The sequence below is a fragment of the Panicum virgatum genome, chromosome 8K, assembly GCF_016808335.1.
Source record: "Panicum virgatum strain AP13 chromosome 8K, P.virgatum_v5, whole genome shotgun sequence".
In the NCBI taxonomy this organism is placed as follows: domain Eukaryota; kingdom Viridiplantae; phylum Streptophyta; class Magnoliopsida; order Poales; family Poaceae; genus Panicum; species Panicum virgatum.
The window spans coordinates 44,608-63,476 of NC_053143.1; the positions used below are offsets into that span (position 1 = coordinate 44,608).

Genomic DNA, 18,869 nt, shown 5'->3' on the forward strand with positions numbered 1-18,869 from the left:
ATCGACATTAGCAGCAGCCGAAGGACTCTTCGGCCGATCCTCGCTCTGCTTGTCTGAAAAAGCTCAGAAGACATCAGCAAAAGCTCGACGAAAAAGCCAGTCGATCAAATCAAGCCACTCACCGGTGCCAGCGGTAGGAGACTCCTTGCTCGCCTCCCCGATAGACAGATCCCCCCGATCACCCACCTTCGGCGAATCTAGAGGCAGCCGGGCAATATTCTTAAGGGAATCAAAAATCCCGTTCTCCGACTCGTCAAACCCCAGAGCATCTGGATTGCTACAAAAAGAAGTACTCGACACTTCAACAACAAAATCAAAGGAAAGCAAAAAAGCAGTCGATCAACAATCGCACTTACTGAGAGGAGTGTTTGAGCACAAATTTCCTCGATCTAGTAAACTTCGGGACCATACTCAGCCCCGAAGCATTCTGCCCCTTAGCAGAGCCACTCCCGCCAGATTCAACCGGTGCAGCGGGAGTCGAGATGGCCAGGCTCTCAACAGAGCCCACCGCCTGTCTTTTGGAATGAGAAGGAGGCCTAAGAAGAGGAAAAACCATCAAAATCAAACGCAGCACTTCAGAAAAGTACCAACCCATACTCACATGTCACTACTACCAGCAGAGGTGGCGTCCCGCTTCCGAGTCCTTGTAGACTCGACTGCCGGCTCATCCGCTGTCCGGCCCCCAACATCAGACGCTGTCCGACTGGCCGACGGACCTGCAAACAAGATACAACTGAGGTCAATCAAGGATCCAATGTTCAATTCGAACCAAAGAAAAAAGAAGTCAGAGGCACACTTGAGTCAGTATGCGCCAAAGACACATCTTCAGGCAGAGGAGGCCTACTCTGATAGTTTTCGGGATTAATCTGCACGAAACATACTGGATCAACTCGACTACTCGACAATACCTCCCATGGACGCCTGCCAGCGCTAAAAGTCCCAGCAATATTGGCCATCCCAGCCACATTCTTCAACAACCCCAAGACCTGATCCTTCAGATCATCTTTAGTAATCTTGGATCGGCTATAACGGGAAGGATCCGCACCACCCGTATACTAAAAGCCCAAATGGACCCGCTGCTACAACAGCTGGATCCTCCGCATAGACCAATGCGCAACAACAGAAGCACCGCAAATCTGGTGATCCGCCTTCATCCACTCGATCTCCTCAAGAAGGAAGTTGACCTGATCCCCATCGCTTCCCTTGGAATTCCAGCTCGACTTTCTCACAGGGGGGCCAGGGGTGCGAGTAGGAAGAGAAGAAGAAAGGTTCCTAATATAAAACCACATCGACTTCGAGTCGATGACCTTATCACTCAAAACATAAGGAATATACTTGGGTTGCAAGGAGGGCCCACATGTCAGAGCAAACGGGGGAACCAAGGGAAATGCACCACGGGATCTTGACATGGGCCCACAAATCAGACTCCCACAGATCATCGTCCGTTCTCGTAGCGAATACTCTAGAAGAGGGCCCCTGATAAAGACGGGATAATCCTGCGCAACTCTAGAGTAGTAGTCGAAGGCATAGGCGTGGTGTCTGGGCCATAGATTACCTTTGTTTGTCTCGTACTCAGCTGGAATTGTGGGGTAGATGGCAGGTGGTGACAGCTATGTCCGTCCGCTACGGAGACAGTCTGCGTGGTTAGTGCACTCCCCCCCCCCCCCCCCGTCTGGGTACGACATAGAGCGATACCGGATATTTCTTGGCAGACCAGGGTCAAACCGGTGCCTGAAGTGAGCGAGTGGAAACATTAGTGTATCTTCGCTTGAACCTATCCATAGATCAGAATCACACTACCCTAAGGTCTCTTTATCTCTTATCTTCTTTGGGGTAATTTAGATAGAAGACAGTTACATACCCGTTCCTCGTGGAAAATACGATATCATGAATACTCCCGGGTGAAGTGCCACAACGGTATTTCCGTGCGCTTGCGGATTCCTCTGTGAGAGTTAAGAAATACCAACAACCGCCACCGCCACTGCCGAAGAACACGAGCGCAACCAACCCACCAAGACATGCACCAAGGGTCCGAACAAGGACTATACCAATCGAAGAGATTTCCGATCAGTCTGAATCGGAGGAGGAAGAGTATTATCGAAGGGGTCAACCGCGAAGAACACCATTGTCCGAAGAGTTGGAGGAGATACAATGGCCACATCATCTCAACCCAGCAGTACTGCCCCAGTTTGACGGTGAGTCCGACCCCGAAGAGTTTCTCCTAAAGTACGAAGCCACCATAGAAGCCGCAGAAGGAGGCACAACGTGCAAGGAGAAGGCACTTGTCCTCGCGCTGCGAGGCCTGGCTCAGCGATGGTATGCAAACATACCTTCCAGAAGCATTCTATCATGGAACTAGCTCCGCTCTCAGTTGCGTTCAAGCTTTTGAGCCGTCAGGCCCGACGAAGTCACATCCTGCGACTTCCACAACTTGAAGCAAGGAAGTATGACTTTACAGGAGTACCTTCAGAGCTTGATAAAGCTTCGTGCATGAGGGCCAAACGTCACCGATCAGAGCATTATTGACTCAGTGGTCAAAGGGATCAGCCTAGGCCCGTGCGGGGAGTACTTAACCCGATGAAGGCCAAAAACAGTCATCAAGTTGTTTGAGATAATGCAAGAATATTGAGTATCTGACTGAGTGAAGAGGCAGAAACTCGAAGAAATGAATAAGCAGAGGAAGTCACGGAACAGTGAGAGGTCGCACCAGAAGCCATGGCATTCCGACTAGTCGAAGCAGCACAAAACTGACAATAGTGTCTTTGAAGAGGAGTCACGGGAAAGTAGGCACCACAAGAACAAGAGTGGTAGAGATCATCGCGAAGACGGAACTAGCCGCGAAGACAGATTTACCCGCGAAGACAGATCTAGCCTGATGACAGATCAAGCCGCAAAGACAGGTACAATCGCGAAGACCGTTACCAGAAAGGCCCTAAGGGAAAAGGGGGGCCAAAGAGAAAAAACGCCATTTTGCTATTTCCATGGCAAAGATCAAGGTCATTGGACCAATGAATGCCCAATTGCAATTGAAACGAAGGCAGAGCTCGACCGTAAAAACACCCAGTCAGCAAAACCAGTCAATTACACCTCGCAACCACCGCAACAAGTTTCCCTTCCACCTACTACCTGGACCCCAACACCAAATTGGCCGGTATCTTACTCAGTCTACAACTACAACCCATCATACACACCTCCAATGTCATTACCTTCGCATCAATCCATGCCACCACCTTCGCACCAACCGATGCCAATGCTACCCGCTCCGCAGTACGCCAACACATGGTCAAGGAGCTCCACGCCTTTGCCACCACCACCAAAGCTTGAGCCAGGACAGATCCCGAAAAGAGCAGCAGATGCCCCCTCCGGCAGTATGGTCAACATCATCAATGCCATCTCCGGAGGGTCCAATGAACCAGTGCACGAGACGAAGAGACAGCGCAAAGAATATTTCAGAACAGTGTCTCATGTGAGCGAAGGCAAATGTTTCCGAACTCTGTGGTCGCATGTCCCGATATCTTTCACGCAGGCAGATCTTCAACTGCAGCATTATCCACATAATGACCCCCTCGTCATCAGAACTAACATTGGCAAGAACTCGGTACACTTCGCTGGGAATGATGTTGGAAGAATCTTAGTAGACAATGGCAGCTATGCAGACATTCTGGTATGGCAGTGCTTCGTCAAGATGGGATTCACAGAACAAGCTTTGCAGAAATCTCAGTACCCACTCATTGGCTTCGGAGGCAAGAGAATCGAAGCCCTCGGCAAAATAGAGCTCAACGTCACATTCAGCGAAGGGGCTACTCAAAGAACAGAAGCAATAGCCTTCGATGTGGTAGACATCAATTACCCCTACAACGCCATCTTCGGCCGCAACACGCTAGTGAAGTTTGCAGCTGTAATCCATCAGCCGAATCTGTGTATGAAGATACCTTCGGTAGGGGGAGTTGTGACTGTCTACGGCAATCAAGAAGAAGCACGCAGGTGCGAAGATAATGCATACAGCACCAACAAGACTGTGCACATCATTGAGGCATTCGAAGAGGACACCGAAGCATTTGTTGCTGAAGAAACGCAAAGAAACTAGAAAAGCGAAGGGGTGTCACCAGCAGAACACACAAAGAAGGTACCGCTATGCGAAGATGTACCTGATCGCATGGTGATCATCGGCAAGGAGCTCGAGGAGCACGAAGAGGCAAGGCTCATACAATTTCTAAGGAACAATCAAGACGTCTTCGCGTGGTCCTCGTCGGACTTGCGAGAAGTCAGTCGAGAAGTCATTGAGCACACACTTACAGTTAACCCGAAGGCAAAACCAGTAAAGCAGGGGACAGAGGTCAATGTCCGAAGAAAGGAAGAAAGCAGCGTAGGGCGAGGTGCAGAAGTTGCTAGATGCATGCGTCATTCGAGAGGTACAGTACCCTGAGTGGTTGGCAAATGTTGTTATGGTACTGAAGAAGAATGGGAAATGGAGAATGTGCATCGATTTCACCAACCTTAACAAGGCATGTTCGAAGGATGAATATCCTTTGCCTCGCATTGACACACTAGTTGATGCGGCGGCAGGCTCAGAAATGCTGAGCATGTTGGACTGTTTCTCCAGATATCATCAAATTTTCATGAACAAGGTAGACGAAGAGAAAACAAGCTTCACCACCCCCTTTGGGACATACTGTTATGTTAGAATGTCAGAGGGTCTTCGCAATGCGGGTTGTACATTTAACAGAATGATCAAGAAGGTGCTCGGGGATCAACTGGACAAACATCTCCGCATATGTGGATGATGTGGTCGTTCGAAGCAGGAAGAGGGAAGATCACATACAACATCTATGCAAAACATTTGCAAACCTTCGCCGGCACGGGCTGAAGCTGAACCCGGAGAAATGTGTCTTCGGAGTTCGAAGACGCAAGCTATTGGGTTTCATGATCACCGAAAGGGGCATAGAGGCAAATCCTGAGAAGATTGAGGCAATCAGGCGGATGAAGCCGCCAACTACAAAGAAAGGGGTACAAAAGTTGACAGGCAGGCTGGCTTCGCTGAACAGATTCATTTCCAGGTTGGTGAAGAAATGCCTTCCATTCTTCAAGGCATTGAAAGGAACTGGCAACATGCAGTAGGGTGAAGAACAAGCGAAGGCTTTCGAAGCCTTAAAAGCATACATAGAAAATCTGGCAATTATGTCCAGCCCTTCGAAGAAGGCAGAGCTCTTATTGTACATTGCCACTTTGGGTGCGGCGGTCAGCGCAGCCCTCGTCGAAGAGCATTCAATCGAAGACGAACTTGAGCAAATTCCCATTTATTTTGTCTCCGAAGCACTGAGTGGCTCGAAACTGTTATATTCTGAGATGGAGAAAATGGCTTACGCAGATGTCATGGCTTCGCGGAAGCTTCGCTATTATTTCCAGAGTCACAAGATAAAAGTCCCAACTTCGTTCCCTCTTCGGGACATGTTTGAAAATAAGGAGGCCTCCGGCAGAATAGGCAAATGAACCACAAAACTAGAGGAGCACATAATTGATTTTGTCCCCAGAACAGCAATCAAGTCCCAAGTCTTGGCAGAATTCATTGCAGATTGGACTCCAGCAACGCCTTCGCAAGAACCTTGAAAGTTAGAATCAATATGGCAGCTTGAATGTGATGGGGCATACCAGAGAGATAGAGCGGGGGCTTCGGCAATACTGACAGCCCCTTCGGGTACACAATTGAAATATGCAGTGAGGCTCGACTTCAAGGGGTGTACAAACAATGTAGCTGAATACGAAGGCCTACTCTTGGGTCTTCGGAAGGCAAGAGCCCTGGGGGCGTGAAGGTTGTTAATCAGATCCGACTCTGAGTTGATCACAGGGCACATCAACAAATCCAATAGAGCATTGAAGCCAGAGCTAGCAAAGTACTTAGCAGCTGTGCGAAGCATGGAGAAATTTTTCCTTGGGTTCAGCATACGAAGCTTCCCCAGAGCGCAAAACAAGCAAGCTGATATATTAGCGAAGGCCGCAGCTCAATACGATCTGCTACCACCTTATGTGTTCTTTGAAACTTTGAAGCAAAGCTCGGTCAACTGTGTCGAAGACCCTGCAAAGTTCATCAATGCTGTAACAAGCGAAGACTGGAGGGCCACCATAATGGCCTATCTTCGTGGACACTTCGTCCCGGAAGATGACAAGGAAGAAAAGAGAATGGCGCTTCGCGCCCGCAATTACAGAATCATCAATGGAGACTTGTACCGAGGGGTGGTCTGCGCGCCCCTCCTAAAGTGCATCTCTCGCAAAGAAGGCAGACAGTTGCTCGAAGAGATTCATGCAGGCATATGCTCTTTGCATATTACGACGAGGGCATTGGTAGGCAAAGCTTTTCGCGAAGGTTTCTACTGGCCTTTGGCGGTGGCAGATGCGCACGAGGTGGTCCACAAATGCCCAAATTGCCAAAGGCATGCACCATACAGCAAGTTTCCACCAGACGAAGTACAATTACTGCCTCCGGTGTGGCCCCTCGCACGCTGGGGCATTGACATCGTAGGGCCCCTGCCCACGGCGCCAGGAAATTACAAGTATGCTGCAGTTGCAGTAGAATATTTCTCGAAGTGGGTCGAAGCTAAGGCACTCAGAGATATCACAGCCGGAGCCTTGCAGAAGTTTTTCTGGCAAAGTATTGTATGCCGCTTCGGCGTATCGAAGGAGGTCACCGTAGACAACAGCAAGCAATTTGACTGCGCCACATTCAGAGACTTCACTACACAGTTGGGGACGAAGCTATGCTTCGCTTCGGTCTATCACCCGCAATCAAATGGTGCAGTTGAGAGGGCCAACGACATCATCTTCGCGGGCATAAAGAAAAACATCACCGAGTTGCCGAAGGGAAAATGGATCGATGAGCTGCCAAGGGTAATTTGGTCCCACAACACGGCGGAATCAAGGACCACAAAATTTACTCCACTCAAGCTGCTATATGGCGAAGAGGCTGTCACGCTAGAAGAAATCAGACTCAACTCGTGGAGGACGTCCGAAGAGGCAGGAGCAGCAGAAGAAGACATAAAGCCTTCGATTGACACGATCGAGGCAGGCAAGATACAAGCTGCAATCAACCTGGGCGGATACCAGGAAGAGACCCGAAGGTGGAAAAACAAAAAGGTGAAGCCCAGAGAGATTCAAGAAGGAGATCTTGTACTTCGCAGAATCCCGAAGGGCAAGCAGAAGGGTAAAATGTACAGCAAATGGGAAGGACCGTTCATTGTAGCTTCCATGGTGAGACCAGAAGCCTGCAGACTTCGCACGATGGAAGGCGTCGAAGACCCGTACTCATGGAACAAAGACATGCTGCAAAAGTACTATGTCTAGGAACAGTGTAAGAGCCCGCAGAGAAAAATAACTGAAGGGGCTCAATATCTTAGTCTTTATTTCCGCAATTTTTATTTTTTGTTTGCGAAAAATTCGTACAATGTACTGAAGGGACCGTACTCTTTTCCTCACAGGGGAAGCCTTCGCACGTTTCAATTTGAGCGTCGAAGGTGTGAGGTTTTTAACGAGGCGGAACCCTGTGTAACCCCTTGTGAAATATAAACAAGGCCCCCAGAAAAGAGTGTCTTCAACACCAGGTATATTCCAAGGGCGCCGAAGCATCTATCTCTCTTCGCCAAGCGAAGAGGGGAGTCATCGGCGCATAGAGCAAGCGATGACGCTTGAAAGTAACCACAGGGCGCAATCCCGAATAGGGGCTTCGCTCCCCGTAGCTTCACTTCCAACTAAATTAATAACAAAGTCTTTCGACGCGAAAAGCCAAAGGTAGAAAAGTCGTTACGTGCGAAGAGCCTAAGGCAGAAAATTCCTTCAGCGCGAAGAGCCTAAGGCAGAAAAGTCCTTCAGCGCGAAAAGCCAAAGGCAGAAAAGTCCTTACGTGTGAAGAGCCTAAGGCAGAAAAGTCCTTCGGCGCGAAGAGCCTAAGGCAGAGAAGTCCTTCAGCGCGAAAAGTCGAAGGCAGAAAAGTCGTTCGGCGCGAAAAGCCGAAGGAAGAAAAGTCCTTACGTGCGAAGAGCCTAAGGCAGAAAAGTCCTTCGGCGCGAAGATCCTAAGGCAGAAAAGTCCTTCGGCGCGAAAAGTCGAAGGCATAAAAGTCCTTACGTGCGAACAGCCAAAGGCAAAAATGTCCTTATGAGCGAAGAGCCTAAGGCAACAAAATTATACGCGAAGGTACCTTAATAAGAATCTTGTGTGCGAGGACCTAAAGCTACATCGAAGGCACATAAAAATTCATCGCCCCCGCAAGCCGAGCGAGGGGGTGGCGCTTCAAAGAACCAGAGTACGCTCGAATGCGGCATCGATAAACCAGTCAAACACGTTCACCCTCCCGTTTGAGCAAAAGGGGGGGTGGCGCTTCGCAACACATGAAATCTTTCACAATCGAAGGGTAAACGAGGACATAGGAATACATTCATTGCATATAAAAATCAACGTGTGATACAATGCAAAAATACGCTTCGCGAGAAAGCGAAGAGGATACAAATGTACACTTCGCTCGAAGGCGAAAAAGACTCAAAAACACAACAACAAAATTACGAAGTTACATCTGAAGTTTCTTCGTCGAAGATAATGCGGTCCAAGTCCGATATGACTTTGCGGACTGCGATATCTAATATTTCTCCGGCAGTTCGGCGAAGAAATGCTTCAAAGTCATCCCCTGCAAGCGAGGGCAACACAACATTAAGAAGACTCTTCGTCAAAAATTCCCTTGCGGCGGTACATGAATTCATGCGGCACCATCACGTCCTCCACGGGCTCCGGCTTCGGCTCTAGAAGACCCATGGGAGAACTATAAGGCCTATCGGTGTCCAAAAGATGTTTTATTTCATGGCGAAGCCGGCGCTCGGATAGAATCTTCGCATGTTTTTCAGGATCGTGCTGGAACTCCGCAAAAAAGCGCTTCGTATCGGTGTTCCGATATTCATATATACATTTTCGTTCAGACCAAAAGTCTTCGAACGAAAGCCAAGGATGGCGAGCGCGGACTTTTTCCCAAGTTAAACCAGACATATAAAAATTCCCGTGGTTGATGCCAGGGTATGGTACATTCGGTGATCTGCGCAGGGGTCAGTGCAGGGTCCTGCGCAGATACCGAAGGCATTAGATACAATAATGTATTTGTCTTAAGTACAATAGTCTTAAACAACAAGATCGCTCGGCCTTCGCCCCTCACACCTCGCCAGTCTTCGGCTCGCCGTCCTCTTGACCTTCACCAGTTCTACCTTCGTCTTGCCCGGGGAGTTTGCTTCCGCCTTGACCAGGGGCTCCGCCTTCATTGCTGATGTGAGCGCCGCTTCGCAAGTTGCCGGCTTTAGCTTCGTCAAGGAATCCTCGAGCGAAGATTTCAGCCTTCTCTTGAATCTAGGAGAAGAGCAAACGTGCCAATCAGCTAAGTAGATAACAAAAGTGAACTTCGAAAAACACGAAGCTGGTACCTGATCTTTCATGCGCTCCAATTCCAAATCAACGAGTCCCCGCCCCTTTTCATGGAAGTACTTCGCGAAGTTCTTGGCGATGTTCTTCAACAAAGTCGGGAGGGACTCGGGGCACAAGGAGTCTAGCGAAGGCCACTCAAAGGACGCGTCCCGAAGAAGCCGCAGCTGAGCCTTCACAATGCCTGACGAAGAGCCGCTGCTCTCCGGCGGAAGCAAACGGCAGACGGCGGCACTAAGTGTATGCGCCGCAACCGTAGCGGACAACTCGCACTTGAAGTCCGCGCCAGATCGAGCCATCGCCAAGGAGGCACGGATCCAGCGGAAGAGCTCGGCTACTTCGACATTTTCCTCTTGCGATATCTCGGGGGGGTCAAGAGCGAACTTCCCAAGCAAGCCGTGCATATCAGTTTGCGCCAGATCTGCGAAGGAGCTGATAGCGGTGCGCCATCACTGGACAACATCTTTCCCGCATGCACGCTGGTCTTTGGCGACTTTCCGAGCCTCTTCGGCTTCAGTCTTGGCTTTTTCGGCATTATCCTTGGCCTCCTCCGCGGCGAGCGCGTCCCGGTGAGCGGCCTTGGCTGTCTCTGCGTTGCTCTTCGCCTCGGACCGCGCAGCGATGAGGGCTTCCTTGAGAGCTGCTTTCTCTTTTTCCAAGGAGGCCACACACTCCTCCATTCCAGCCAGCCGCGAAGCCCGCTCGTTGTCAATCCCCAATTGGTGGGAGGCGCAGCGAGAAGCGATGAAGGCCTTTAGGGAGAGGTCTTCGACATCCCGCAAGATCTGGCTCGCCCCGGTGGCCATCAAGCGCTTCTCCATGAGGGGAAAGCAGAAAGAGGAGCCATCTTCGGTGAGGAACCTCCTCTCCCGCTCGCTGCTGGAGAATCGGAGGGTACCAATGATATTACCCCCGATCAGCTTTGCCTCCGGCATCCCGAGAGCAGCAGCCACCTCAACAGGGTCAGAGGTGCTCACATGATAGCTGCTGCTCTCCGTCGAAGTGGACGTTGCGGGCCTTCGGACGGAGGACCCGGCGGGTGGAAGTTGACCGTCCTTGCCGACAGCACCAGTGGTGCCTACGTCAGGGGCACTAGCTTGCTTCTGGAGACCCGGACCGTGCCCCTCGACATCTTCGCCGCTTGACGACGACGATGAATCCGAAGAGGTCGATGTCGATTTGGGGGACGAAGGGGCTGCGGCAGAGGTCGTCACATGGGGTTCCGTGGCTGCGAAGGCAGATTGGATGTCGATGGCGAGTTCGTCATCGCTGTCTGGCTCCATGGCGCTGTACTCCAGAGCCGGAGGGGCCTTCGGCGGCGGAGCGGCGATCGTGATAGGCCGGGCAGCAATGGTGGGCGAAGCGGCAGCGACGAGGCTCCCCTTGCCCCCGTCGTCCTCAGATTCCCCAGCACTGCGAAGGGGTGACGAGGTCAGAAATTCAAGAAGCTTCGAGCGCTTTGCTCCGGAAGGGCCAGGACCCCCTCTTTTCCTCTTCTTATTCTCGAGCGCAGCGGTAGAACCGCCCATGCCCACGGCCGTGGCTGTCGCCTTTTGATTGGCAATCTGGGCTTCGGCGAAGCGTTGAGGGGCTTCGATCTCAAAAAATAAGAAAACACCCGGTTGCCCCTCGTGCCACCGAGCTTCAATTGCAGCAAATCATACTCAGACCCAGAAACGGGACCAAGGATGTCGTCGGCAAAACTCTCCACCTCCGCGGCATCAATCTCTGCAAGCCGAGGATAGAAGTTATAAGGTCTTCAAAAAAAACTCACATTCTTTTTGAACTCTGAAGACTTCGCTGAAGTTGGGAATCGGAAGCCCGTAAACTTCCTTCTCCGGCGGAGCCCAGGAGGACACGGTCCAGCCCTCCCTCACCGGGAAGCACCCGCAGGCGACAAATTCTTCGGTAAGGTCGCGCATGCTTAGAACCTTTGACACCCCGCGAAGGATGGTCAGTACGCTTCGTTGGCGGAGACACGGGGAACGTCCACCTTCGGGGTATCGCCCAGATTGCCAAGCTTCCGAGAAACCAAGGGGTGGCGTTTTGTCTCGGGGTCGAGGGGACCTTATGGTAGAACCAGAACGAGGACCAGTCCCCCGGCCACTTGTTCTTCGATGCGCCCACGGGACTGGGAGCAGTCTGTTGAAAGGCGAAGGTGTAACACCTGTACTGGGGCTCCATCTCCGTCGACTTGCCATCGGACTCTCGGACAGAGATGGTCTTCGGCTGGTAGTGCACCCGCATGACCCGGGCGAAGTTCTTAGGAGTCGGGGCGATGCGGCAAGTCTTCGACAGCCACATGAAGAGGCTGATGCGAGAAAAAGAGTTTGGAATCATGTGGTGGAGGTAGACGCTGTACCGAACAAAGATGTCGATGACAGCGGGGTCGAGGGGGAAGCAAAGCCCACCCAAAAAGAAGTCCTTGAAGACGACCACCTCGTCTTCCCGGGGCTTCGCGTAGACGTCCGTCTTCAGTGGAACCCGCCCGAGGCCAGGAGAGAGAATTCCTCTCTTTTCCATGTCTTCGAGCATGGGCAGTGTCATCTTCTCAGCCCGAAGAAGGTGGTAGGCGGGGCTTTGCTCTTTTTTGGAGCCATGACAGGGTCTGGCAAGTTCGCCGTGGCGCTAGCGAAGAGAAAGGAGCTAGTTCGCGACGAAGAGACACAAAGGCAGAAGGAAATAAGAGTTCACCGCAGGAGGGCAATGGGAGCGTACCCTCCCGCACCCGGTTACCCCCACTTATATAGGAGAGAGGGAGGACGTGCAAAGTCCATTTTACCCTTCCAGGATCTCCGCAGTATGAGCGTGCGTGGAAGGGTAACGTCGGAATTTCGCATTAAACGCCTCGTTCTACACGTCGAAGGAAAAAGTCAATTTCTTTTAAGATAATCATTAATACATTTATGATGCCTCGATGTCTGGTCCGTTGCTCAACGGGTGAATTGAGGAGACTTAGGCCTCGACGGACCGTGAAGCGATCGGTCGAGGCCCGAAGGGTGGCGCTTCGGGAGATGAAGTCGAAGTCATCGCCCCTCCAAGGATGGGCAACGACTCCGAGAGGCTACTGTTGGGGACGCCACCTTCGGCCATCGACCGAAGGCCCGCGGTCCATTCGGATCCAACAACAAGGTCTTCTGCCAGCCCAACGATGTAAGCGAAGACGAAGGCAAGCGAAGAGAAGCGAAGACCAAGGCGCCGACAGCAAAGACAAAGGCAAGCGAAGAGAGGCGAAGACCAAGGCACCAACGGCGAAGTCGAAGATAGCAAGGAGATTCAACAAGAGTCGACGGCGGAGCCATGCGAGGAGCTGCGAAGAAAGGCGTCGGGGAGCGAGCGCGCCGGACGCCGCGAAGGCCAAATTCACCAAATGATGACGTGTGTCTGGGCCCAGTGGGCAGTAGGGGCCAGAATGTGATCTACTTAATGATGTAAAAATACGGTTGAGCCCCTGGAATATTTCGGGAATATAGTTGTTAGGGGGCATTACGGTGTAATAACGGAGGGTGGTAGGTGAACCGTCACCTATAAATACCCGTCCCCTGTATATTGATGGGACACATTGAATAGAGAGAGAATTCAGCTTGATTGTGCAAAGCTGCTGTGTTCGGCTTTGAGTTGTTCTCTTCCCCTAGTGTGCTGACTCCTCACTGTTGTAGTGTTCGTCCGTTCCGGAGGCACTCTCCACCAACAGGTATTATGCTCCGGTGGCCTGAACCTGTCTAAATCCTTATATTCCTTGCATCATCGCGTTCTGATCTCGGCAAGTCACTCATAACCACTCTCCTCGGGATACCCCTCGGAGAACCTGACGGTAAAACACCGACACTAACCGGGGTATAAGTCACACCGATCTTATCCCGTCTCCTTGGCCACCCGTTGCTCTCAGCTCTCCTGATGACTAACAGACCAGCTAGTGGGGTTTATGCAAAGCCGTTGCCACACACAACGGTCGATTGGTTGCACGATAGTTGAGTTAGGCAAGATGACACATCAACTCTGTACTTAACTGTGACAAGATGGATATCTCCCAACCTTGCTCAACCATGCCGGTATGAGCACCCCGTTTAGCAATTCACACAAAATGACATCCATCTCATCTAAGCACATCTTTCTTTTAGTTTCCAAAAAAAAATTCAATATTTTCTCTTCCCACACACTCACATATTTTTCTTTTATAAAATAAGTTGTACCATGTTGTAATTTAAGCACAAGATCCTAAGCATTCTAGCAGCGATTAACATCCAAATAGAATAAATCATATATAGACATTAATCTAGGTGGTCGAGGAATGGTTATAACAGATCAAGGGGTGGCTATCCAACCATGTTTTCAGCAGTCAAAGCATATGCAATTTTGTAAAACAGGCCAATAGATTGTGTTTATAAAACTGGGTCGAAATATGCATCAAAGGATGAAATTGAACTTGTCGTTCGCACAGCCTTTCGGGAAGTCCTGATCGTGGTACTGTCCTTCGAGTTCGGGCTCGCGGTACTGGTCGGCGAACTCGTCGGCGGGTTCTTCCTCAATCACTCCGTCGGCTACGGCGACGACAACACAGACGACAATCAAACACAACACACAAATAAAATGAGCTCACAAGGAAGTGAAAATTGGTGGAATAGATAGTATATGATTTTATAGGAATTTAGGAAAAGGAATTTATGGAATCGGAACTTCGATGGATGAGATATTGCAGTGATAAGATTGGGTGCCTAATTAATTTCAAAAATAGATTAATATAAATGGAGGAGCTGCACATGGTGGTTGTTGGGCTGCTAGTTTGGGCCTTGCGGATAGTACTTGGGCTGGAGTTTAGTTTGTTTAGGTGGGTTTGCTGGACTAAACAAAAGAGAGGTGGGAGAGGGTCACGGGAAGGAATAGGGACGTCGTCCCTTTTTCCTCAGCGCCGCCATGGCAGCAGGCTCGAGCTTTCGGAGCTCTGCCAGAACGGCGCTCCCGGCCACGGTTCTCGAATCCGAGGGCATGGGGGGAGAGAGAGGAGGGAGAGGGGGTTCCACTTTGGGGGCTCCGGGCATGGGCGAGCGGGTGGAAGGTGGTCGGCCATTGGCGGCCATGATTGCGGCCGTAGCAGCTCGTGGGGAGCTTAGCACAGGCAGCAACAGGGGAGGGCGTGGATTGGCGCTGGAAGAGGATGGTCGGGTGGTGCTCACCTCGAAGGGAATTGAACCAAGATAGCCTGGGCGAGGAGATCGATGGGGTGGCTCGGTTTTCGGGGAAGAACAGAGTGTGGCGAAATTGAGTGAGGGAGGAGTGGCGGAGCGTGGCGCGGCGAGGTCGGTGGTGGCGAGGACGAGCATCTTGGGGGCTATTTATTTATAGGCGACGGGGGTGGGGCTGTGTCAACGTTCTCCTGCTCGCCATCAATGGCGACGCTATGGCCTTGCGGCCACTTGCGGCGGCGCAAGTGGCCGGCGGTGGTGCTGTGCCGGACGACAGGCGGCGCACGAGCATCCGGGGTGCTCGTGGAGCGCGTGCCCCGTATGCTGCGAGTGGGCGAACATGGAGCCGGGAGGAAGAAAAGAGGAGGGAGGAGAAGGGAAAAAGGAAAGGAAAAGAAAAAGGAGAGAAGGAAAAAAAAGGAGAAAGGAAGGAAAAGAAAGGGGGCCGGCAGGATTCGCGGCGATGGTCGCGATCCAGGCGTGGCGTCGACGAGAAGCCGAGCGCACGCCAAACGAGGAGAATATGAAAATTAGACGATGATTGATTTCGGTGTCGGGACGGAGATTTGATTTTTGGTGTTCGAACGGAAATTGAGTTTTGGTGTCAGGACAACGAATCGCCGGAAAAGATTTGAGCTCAGCGACGAAAAGATTTTGAAAAATAGTTTTAGCGAGTAATTTATTTGGGCGAATTTTTGGGATGTTACAGTTTTATAGCTAGAGCATGGGTTTATTTTATAACAATAAATTAATAGTTCTCATCCAGAACATTCTTCTTCATTTTGGAGAAGTAATCTGCCCGGGAGAAATAAAAAAGCCAAATTCTCCAATAGAGTAGCTTGCTAATTTGCGACCTTGCTGTCTGGTCTGCGTGTCTGAGCTATGGCCTATCTATGTATAAATGAATATGAATATGATCCAGGCAGCAACAGCAAGGCAGAATCTGTCAAAAGCTAAGCTAGATAGCCGGCCGCCGCCGGCCGGCCAGTAATATTCTTTGATTTCATCCTCCGTGCACCTTTGGCTCGCTGTACGTGTGACTGTGAGTGATGAGGGAGAGACTAGGGCAATGCATCATGCATCACCTAATTAATAAATAAACTTGTCCCACTGAATCTGATTGATCTTCCGGCCTGTTACAGTATTATACATCCCCCGGCGGCCCGGCAAAGAGGGCGGCGATCATGGTGGTCACATCCCCCGGAGTTAGCCTGACCGCCGCGCCGTAGCGCCGGTAGAACATCCTGTACCTGGGCACCACTGCCGCCGTCGCCGCCGCCCTCAACGCCTGGGCCGTCTCCTCGTCCGCCGCCACCCACTGCTCCTGCATGGCCACCGCCTCCATCACCGCCTGCTCCACGGCCTCCGGCGGCTCCGCTCCAGCTCCGGCTCCGGCGATGGCGGCCATGACCTTGCCCCACGCCGCGCGCACGTACACGCCGACGTGCGCCCGCGCCTTGGCGCTCTGCGCCTCCGCCCAGCCGTCCCCGAGGATCCCCCGCAGCTTGCCGCTGCCGGCCACCTTGTTGGCAACGTACTGCGTGTTGTTGGCCAGGAACAGGTAGCTCAGCGCCACATCCCGGTAGCAGCCGGCCTTGGCCTCCAGCTTGCCCAGCAGGACCGACACAAGGCGGTGGACGACCACCATTAACGACGACGCTTCCTGCTGCTGCTGGTAGCCGTCGACAAGAAGCTGAGTAAGGCCCTCCTGGTAGTCGGCGAGGAAGACGAGGTAGTTCATCACGTAGCGGGTCAGCGGGTGCACCGCGCCGCCGGCCGCCGTGGCCTTGGACGGCTCCTTCTGGATGGCCGCCTCCAAGCTGCCCAGGGTCCCGCGCGCAGCCTCGCCGACCTTGGCGACCAAATGGGCGGCACGGGCGGCGACTTCGGAGCTGTTGATCCCGCCGAACACGGAAAGGAGCCCCGGCAGCACCTCGCCGGTAAGGGTGTCGTGGACGTCGAGCACCCGGAACAGGCGCTCCGGGGCGCGCCTTGCTCGTGCCACCGCGGCCTCGGCGACGGCCAGGAGGCCTGTGGCCTGGTCGTTGGCCACGGCCGCGAACACCGCTTCGCCGACAGCCGCGTTGCCGCCGGCGAACACCGCGTCGCAGAGGCCTTTCTCCGCGGCGAAGAGGGAGTTGAACGCGACGGCTGCGGCGGCGAGCCAGGAGGGTATGATGCTGCCGTCGAGCTGCTCCCAGGCCAGCTTGTGCAAGTGCTGGTGGTATGGAGGCGACAGGCCCAGCAGACGCTGCAGCTCGGTGCTCAGCGCGGCTCGGCGGTGGGACTTGAATGTGGAGATGCACTCCTTGCCGTAGCCGGCGGCCACCATAGCCTCCACAACGGCGCGGATGTCATCTAATCGGGTCATGTCATCCAGCAGAAGTTGGAGCTCCTGGTCGAGCCTGCGCATAGCGGTCTGGAGCAGCGCCTGCGCTTGCACGAGGCCGTCGCCGCCGCCGTGGGTGATGACGTCGGAGGCGAAGAAGAGCATGGCGCGGTGGAGGTCGGCGGCGGCGCGCAGGAAGCGCTGCGCCTCGTGCTCCGTAGCGTGGAGGAAGAGGGAACCGCTGGCGGCCGCGTCGTCGTCGGGGTGCCACCTTTGGACGAGCGCGGCGGCAGCGGCAACGCTCTCTTCGACGAGCGTGGAGGAGAGCGTGCGGCGGTGGCGCGGCGAAGGGAGGGCGTGGCGGCGTGCTGATGGGGAGGCCATATGGATCATATCGATCGGAGAGGCCTAGGCCTGGCTAGCTTTCTTTGCATTGGATTTGCTGCTCCTCCTCTGATCTTGTCTTCTTTTATATATAACTGATGAAACTGAAGAAGATGGAGTGGTTAGTTGGAATTTCAGCCTGCACGCAGCTGCTTCTCACCGCATTTGCTTGTCCCATCCTAACTTTGTTTTTCACATAAATTTAATTCCCCACCACTTATGTTTGAAAACTAGCTGATGTCCATATATATAATGCTGGCTAGCTGCCCTAGCCTATTGACCTAGTCGTACCCTTTCAACAACGGTGCTTTAAATTTGTTTGTTTCATGTCAAATGTCGTCCTTTCCTTAAAAAAATTACCATAACTAAAACCACACATTGTCTTGGATCCCTGCATCAATTGTCCCTTTGTTCCCGTATCGATGGTATGAGCGAGATGGACAGTCATCCCAAATTATTAGTCAATTTTGCTATGCACTAGACATTATAACATATATAAATGCATAATAAAGACTATGTATCTAGAAATACCAAAACAATTAATAATTTAGTATGGAGAAAATAGTAGATTCCTAAAAAAAAAGGAGAGTTACAGGGGTGTGTGTGGAGAGGGGGCAATGGGACAAACAAATCTTGCAAACCAAATGCTGACAATAAGCATGTACTACAAGGTTTGGCAAAAACCTTGTATATACTTAATTGAGCGTTTCACCTTGGAAAACGGAAGCACAATAGCCGGGAATAGGAGCAGAAACGGGATATATGGGTTATCGAAAAGGTCAGGAATCAAAAATTTTACCGGAATGTATTGTTGTTTAATCACTGTTTACATCGCATGAATATAACAATACACACTCCTTATGCAAGCTATTTTTTCTAAAAAAATATGGGTTTTATGTTTCCTATGATTAAACCATCATGTGCACTGATTGATGTTAAGAAACAAGAGAGAATATATGGTATATATGCCTATTAATCTTTTTTGGATTTTATAAGTACTGGACTAATAGGGAATCATCCCGGATTAAAATAGGACCCCACAAATACGGGAGGATACACTCCTTTTCGCTTCCCATCCAATTTTCATAAATACAGAAATAGACGAGATACATATAGAAATACGAGTGGGACAAGATAGTATTTTTCCGTCCGTTTTCATCCTTAGAGGGGAGCACCACGGCTATTTGAGGAAGGGGCACCAGTCTGGTGGTGGAGAGAAGCGGCACAGCCCCAATCTTCTTCTTTGCCTCTGCTGTGTTTGAGCTCTCCGACTCGGAGCTCCTCCAAGCCATCTAGATCCGCCACCCATGGAGAAAAGAAGAGCGGGATCTGTTAGTGGAGGGAGGGGGGTGCTAGGTAAGGGGCGGGTGGCGCATCGTACCAGCGGAGGGAGGTGAGGGTGGTGTGGCCTCACCGGTGGAGGGAGGAGAGGGTAGCACGACTCCTTGGTGGAGGGAGAGGGAGGACGACGTGGCCTCGCCCGCGGAAGGAGGAGAGGGCAGCCTAGCTCACCATCGGAGGGCAGG

The 18,869-nt window shown here is 51.9% G+C and overlaps 1 protein-coding gene across 1 annotated transcript; it reads right to left on the reverse strand.

Annotated features, from left to right (window-relative positions):
- Positions 1-15,621: 15,621 nt before the first annotated feature.
- On the reverse strand, positions 15,622-17,382 carry LOC120646079 (exocyst complex component EXO70H1-like). Its single transcript, XM_039922798.1, has one exon. The coding sequence runs from the start codon at positions 17,350-17,352 to the stop codon at positions 15,775-15,777; it is 1,578 nt and encodes a 525-aa protein (XP_039778732.1). The 5' UTR covers positions 17,353-17,382; the 3' UTR covers positions 15,622-15,774.
- Between the last annotated feature and the right edge of the window lie 1,487 nt (positions 17,383-18,869).

What these genes read in the sequence shown, in the direction of transcription:
- LOC120646079 (XM_039922798.1), bottom strand. Translation starts at nt 17,352, where the DNA reads ATGATCCATATGGCCTCCCCATCAGCACGCCGCCACGCCCTCCCTTCG.